Source organism: Propithecus coquereli, unplaced genomic scaffold (assembly GCF_000956105.1).
Source record: "Propithecus coquereli isolate 6110/MARCELLA unplaced genomic scaffold, Pcoq_1.0 Scaffold19, whole genome shotgun sequence".
Classification (NCBI taxonomy): Eukaryota; Metazoa; Chordata; class Mammalia; order Primates; family Indriidae; genus Propithecus; species Propithecus coquereli.
Genome location: NW_012143856.1, coordinates 2,499,220 through 2,505,947, shown reverse-complemented (window position 1 = coordinate 2,505,947; position 6,728 = coordinate 2,499,220). Strand labels below are relative to the sequence as shown.

At 35.7% G+C, this 6,728-nt stretch overlaps 1 protein-coding gene across 1 annotated transcript in view; it reads left to right on the top strand.

The window, feature by feature from the left end:
* Window positions 1–225: 225 nt before the first annotated feature.
* Window positions 226–6,728, top strand: part of PQLC2L (PQ loop repeat containing 2-like) — a 19,011-nt gene continuing 12,508 nt past the window's right edge. The window contains 2 exon segments of the mRNA XM_012642849.1: window positions 226–288; window positions 390–530. Of these exon segments, the coding sequence (XP_012498303.1) occupies window positions 226–288; window positions 390–530 (204 nt within the window).

Here is a 6,728-nt window from a genome sequence, read left to right as displayed (position 1 = left end):
GATACTGGCTTAAAATCTAATCACTGATAAAGATTTTGAACCTCTAGTCTTATTAATGTTTTAGTGATATATTTAGTCTCTCTAATTATCTGACTTAGTATCTTCCCTCATTATGAGGCCAAGAAAACATAAACATGTGCTTAGGACATATATATGAATATACATAGAAATGATAGAGGCAGATTAATGTTTTAGAGTTGCCACTGAGTTTCTTTTAGGTCTCAGATGTGTTTGCTGCTTACTGTGAATGAAGACAGCTTTGAAACAGTCCTAGAGCCTCGACTGGAAGTGAATGAGATGTTTTATTGCTGCATATCATCAGTTTTCTTTGTATCTGGTATTGAGTTGGCTCATTAAGGTCTAGGCTCCAAGTGTTTATTTGTCAATAGTTGCTTTCCAGTCAGCTCTACATAGCCCACGAAACTGGAAAAGTGGCTGAAGTAGTCTCTCTGGGTTTTCTGCTTTGCTGGATAGGTGGAGACCTGACAAATATCATAGGCTACTACCTGACTAACGAACTACTTATTCAGGCAAACCTTTCTCAGGATGTATTGTTAAAAGAGTGAAGGTTCTGGGTTATGTGTGCATGGAAGGCTTCATATATAGGGTTACCAAATTTAGCAAATAAAAATACAAGACACCCAGTTAAGATTGCATTTGAGATAAACAATAAATAATTTTTTAGTATAAGCACATCCTAAATATTGCATGGGTGTTCTATATTTTCTCTGGCGACTCTCTTAATGTGACAACGTGCTTAGAGTAGAACAGAGGCTTGTCTGTTTTCAAATCCATATCCAGTTTTAATTTCTTATCTTCATCTAGTTTTAATATTTTCTTGCCTCAAGGTAGCTGAACATGAAATGTTGCCATTAGGGGATAGCTTATTCTTTTCTATACTAAGGCTGAACAGTAATCCACAGATGCTGACACACAGTCCACAATAAAAGTAATCATTAAAAATATAGGTAGTGGCTACAGACAAACATTTCTACAACAGTATTCAAATGAGTACATTTTCCTACTGCCCCCTGGTGGCTGTACTATTACAAGGGCAAGAACAGCTACTCAAATTTCCAAATCAACTACAAATTCCACTGGGTACTAGCATGAGGAAGGCCGGGAGAGGACTCCCAGTTGTGTACCAGGCACTGTGCAAGGCCTTTAAAATGTGCTCTTTGCTCTAATTTATTTCTGATAGCAACTGATTTATTTATGATCAGTTTTACAGATGAGGAAACTGAGGCATCAGCAAACTGGACCAAGGTCACATAGCTAGTAAGTAGAGGCAACATTAGATTTCAAAATCAACATAAAGTAATATCAGGTATTTATCAGGCTGACTCACAGTTTAATTGGTATCATGTGAATCATAAGCCTCATGACAACAGGGACCATCTCGGCCTTGTTCTATACTGAGTCTCAAGTACTTGGTACACAGCAGGCATTCAATGAATAGTGGTGGAATGAATGAATTATATAATATGCAGAAGTCTTCAGTAAAGTACTTGGTACTTAAAGGGCACCCAATCAGTTTCCTCCCCTGTGTCTTCCCCTACAACTCACCTTAAGCATATTACATAAATCATGTCATCAAGAACTAAAGTAAAGGTAATAGGTCACAAAAATAACGGGATACACACATATACACAACTATATGTATAGATATAGATATATATAGTCACCACCATGACTGGCTGCATCAATATAGACCTAATCCTGAATTTCTATGGCAAACAGTCTAAAATAGTATGACAGGCCAGCTCTCTTCAATTTACTCCCTCAGGCCTAAAATGAGCAGCTCACATAGTTTATGAGGTTTTTGGAGCAGAGGTTTGCTTAGCAGCAATATCTTGTGTGGGCAAAGTAGACTGAATTTGGAATGCTGTTAAACTTAGGGTCACTGCAGAGTTCAAAAAAAAATTAAGTTTCGTGAAGGAACGTATGCTCGATGGGCTCTCTAACCTGGAGCATTGAGGGATAAAGCAAATCTCCCATATACAAAATGTGTTTGAAGATAATTTTTTATTGAAGTCTATTGTCTTAACATGTGGCTGTAATATGTAAGAAACCATGAGTTCTACCTTTGCAGGTATAACTCCACAAATGTTTTTAAATAAATGTTTCATCAGTTTTGATGTTAGACAAGTGGAAATGATTTACCCAGAATCTTGGAGTCAGATGTCTGTGTGTCTGATGTCTGCTGATGCTAACTCTAATACAGATGCAGCATAACTAAAAAATTAAAAGTAGAATACAGGGGTTAAAACTGCATGGACTTACCTTGCCCCTAGCAACCCATGGTGGATGATTATCTGATTTATAAGGAACCACGTTTTCTACTTAAATGTAGGTTTTGGTGTGTGTGTTTGTTTTGGTGTTATGGCTTTGTCTTTTACATTCACTAAGATTCTGCATCCCAGTATTTCCTAGCTCCCTAAACAAGAGTGTACAATTTGATAATCTCTCCTGGAAGTTCTCATGCTTTTATTATTACCCGATAAAGTAAGAACATAGCCAGCCAGTGCCCATGAAAAATGAGTCATTCTATTCTGTATGGTTAACAGTTTACGGACCAGATGCTTTTGGATTTTTTTCTTGGAGAGCTTTCCAAAATGGCTGGCTCTGCTGACTTCAAGTCTGAGTGATCTAGATGCAGAAAAGAGTTGGTCCCCACGATGTAATGGTTTAATTTACAGCCTCTTGGAGCAGAGCCATGAATTATTCAGTTTTGCATTCCTGGTTCCTAGAAGTATAGGTGTTTATGAAGAGTTTGTTGGTTAAATGACTCCTCTTTTCCCATCTCAGGACCTCTGCTTGGCATGTTCCAGTGATGCCCAGGTTTCTCACTGTCTCTTCGCTTTTTATTTGTCACAAGCTCAGGGCTTTTCGCTGCCTCTCTCCTTTTCTCAGAGGCCTTGATCAAACTTCTTATTGTTGCTTTTAATTTCTGGTGGCTACTATTGCCACTGACACCACTTTTAATCTTCTCCAATCCTATTCTGCAATATCTTCCTAGTTAATCTCCGTAGTGTTCTTCTTTCTTGTCTGTTATCTCCTCCCAAGCTCTGTCTACACTAGGATGGATGCACTGAGCTTGTAAACGTGTAGCTGGGCAATTAAAATAGCACTTTCATTTTCTATAATTGATCCAGCCAATCAAGGCAGTCCATCAGGCACTACCTGTGGCTAACTTGCTCTCAGATACACTTAGTGGTACTGACTTCTAACTAAAGAATATATCTTTTATGGATACCTTTTATCGTGGAACCATTCTGGAAACTCAAGTATTCTGGAGATTAAATACCAGATAAGTGATATTTTGCTGCAGTAATTTCTTTTGGTGTGCCATTAGATATCAGTTCAGTAGCTTGTGATGCTTGTTCACCACTGCCTTGTTTGTTTTTGAGCGCAAGGGAGTAGAAGTTGCAGAATTTACGTGTGATCTGGGTGCTGGTGTGCACTGTGCTGTCAGCGGCAATGTCGATTTTATTATTGATGAAGAATCAATGTGGGACTTCAACAGAAGGAAAAAGGGTAATTTTCATTTGAGGAGGTCATAATCTCTTTCTTTCAGGTCCTTTTTTGTCACTGCAGAAATATTTTTGCCGAGTTTTACATTGCTGTAAATATCATAACCTCCACAAAAATGTTGTAGAAGTGCTAAAGTTAGTCCAGAAAACATTTCATTTCAAAAAAGAAATGAGAGTATGCTGAGAAGTGATCCTCACCCCCCTCCATGTTCTCCTAGTAAAAATTCAAGAACGAATTTTTATTAACTTTTGGAAAAACATCTAAGAAACTTCAAGCCTTTGGGATTTCATAGGTAGTGCACTTCATTTCACCAGAATTGATCAGGACTCAGCAAAATCCCAGTAAATGAAGTCCAGAAAGCACTTTCTCTTGGCAGGGGACAGAGGCTGGTGGGCAGGAAGGCTTGACCCAGACTAAGGAGCCCCATCCTGCTGGTGAGCCTGCCTATTGGCCCTCTAACAGTCAGGTTATTTTATATATTCCAGCCAGAGAAGTGGCTCTCTGGATCTGAACCGGAAATCCTGATAGAAACCCTGTAAATAAATCTATATTGAAGTTATTTCAAAAAAAGTTTCAAGTTGCCATTATTCAAACCAACTTAGCATATCTCAGTGCATAAATAAGGGATTTTACTACCTGACTAGGGAATACTACCCATCGTATAATGAGGTGCTTAATAGTCATTGGTCTCCAAAATAACAAGGATACAGAGAAAAAAAGATTTCAATCCAAATTTTGTCAAATGACTCCCAGTTTCCCTTAAAATGTTTAAATCCTAATGTATGCTTAGATTGCCCCTTAATATCATCATTCTTTCTGTGTTACTGACTTTAGGATACTCTTGGCATAATTGAAATGTCAGGCTTTATTTGTGGTTATGTATCTTGTTTATTCTACTTGGGATCTTGGTTTCCCCAGCTATATAGAAATGTAAGTGCTTTATTTGCTCTGTATCCTCTGATCAATCAAAAGTGCTTCTTATCACTTTGTGTCTACCTTTGGAAGATACCTGATATCCTGAGTAGTGCTTTTGGGACCAACAATATGGAAGTTACAGTGTTGAATTGATTCTTGCTCAGATTTTCTTTGTTGTTTGTTAAGCTCTTTCCGTTTAGGCAGCAGAATTTAGATCAGCCAGAATTGCAGTCTAAATCTATTTTGCTGGGTTTGCATATTAACACCAATATAATGAAGTCACAATAAATTATACAAAGCATTTGACATGGATATTGTGGTTGTTTTCAACTTGTGAAAAAGCCACTATTCCTTTGCACTTTGTTGCTAATATACTTCATTTTGGCAAACTAGAATGTACCTAATATGCACATGTGTACTTTATCTTTATGATTTTTCAACCATTTGTGGTTTATTTGAGTTGTGTATTCTTTTATTCTTTTATTTGTCTGAGGTCCTGGAAATTGAAACTGAATTTCTGAATGCTTAATGACAGTAAAATAGTATTTTTCTCTAATTAATACATTTGACCTTTTCATCTGGCCCAAATATTCTTACATATTTGCCAAAATTTTGAAATGAAATATTGAAAAACACAAAAAATAAACCAAGAGGAATAAATAAACCAGGAGTCAGCAATAAGGAAGTACATTACAGGTCTTGAATAGAGAAGCTTCGTGGAAACAATACTTTTTTAAGAGGAGGTTGTTATGATCTTTCCATCAGAATTGCCTTGAAAATGAGCCCAAGAGGCAGCTTTACAGTAGATTAGCATTTACTAACCCCCAATCCAACACTGGAGTTAAGTGATTAAAAGGGTATTAACTGTCATCAGTATCACACATAGAAAATATTTTAAATGTTTAAATCTTAGTGCTATCTAATCTTGAAGGAAATGGATGAGAAGGGAAAATATTTGTAGAATTAACTATAAAGATTCAATACGTCTGTACATCAAATATAGACATAAAACCAAAATATAAAGAACAGAGTTGGAATTACATATGGTAAATAAGAGAATGTTAAAACGAATTTCCATAAACTGAAAAGAAAAAAGTCAACTATAAAAATTTACATACGACTCAGAAACAGATAATTTAAAAAAGAAGAAATAGAAACAATTAGTACATACGTGATAAATAATTTAACTTCTATGGGAATTAAATAAATGCAAAATAAAATAACAACATTTTAGTCCATCAAATTAGCAAATATAAAAAATCATAGGGATCAAAGCTGATAAGAACAAGATTTGTTTGCTCATTCATACCCTTCTGAGCAGATATGTAAGTTGCTAAAGCCTTATAGGGAGACATTTTGACAGTCTGTGTCAAGAGCCTTTAAAAGTATGAGTTTCACACCTAGATAACCATTCTAAGGAAATTCCTAGAAAAATGGGAATAGATGTATGTACTGAGAACTTTGTCGAATTTATCAAAATGCTATTTAAAAGATTGGGGAAAACCCAAATGTTCTATACATTCTGAAAGAATCTAAAAATGTTGATAAAGAATTTTTAAGGACATGAAAAAGTTGTTAGAATATATAAGACTGGAGAAAAGAACATAATGAAATATTGTGTATACTGTGTATTTAGTCATGTACCTGCATAAAAAGACAGAAAGAAATGAACCAGAATATTATCTCTGAGTATCAGGATTGTGGGTGATACTATTTTAGTCTTCATGTTTTTCTGTACCTTCCAGCAGTTCTACAAGGAGTGTATGTTATTTTTTTACAATCAGAAGATGTAATTTATACTAATGAAATACAATTTAAAACTTGGGTGATTTGGGAAGTTGTGTATTGTGTAGTGAAAAGAAAAGAACAACTAATATCATCCTTGCTTCTCTAGTTAGTTCTAAAGAAAATCTACTGAAGCGACTTCATTTCTGCTATTTGTGTTGGCCATGATTGGGAATTGCACGTATGAACTTAGAGTAGTTTTAAAGGCACTAGCTGCCGAGTGTCACAGGAATGCTTACTTTGTTTATCACCTTCCTTGGCTTGTTGGAAGTTTTGGAGTCTTATCTCTTGACTTTTTTGTATCCTTTGCCATCAGAATGCCACTTGGGAATAAACACGTGCAGGTACTTAATATTAATATATTGCCTCTTTTAAGAAGTGTGAATAGCTAATGCTATAGCCATTTCATTATTATATTTGAAATATTAATTTATAAAGAAAGCTTTCTCTTTTCCAAAGTCTTCTAGTTATTAGCATTTTATCAAGGATCAAAT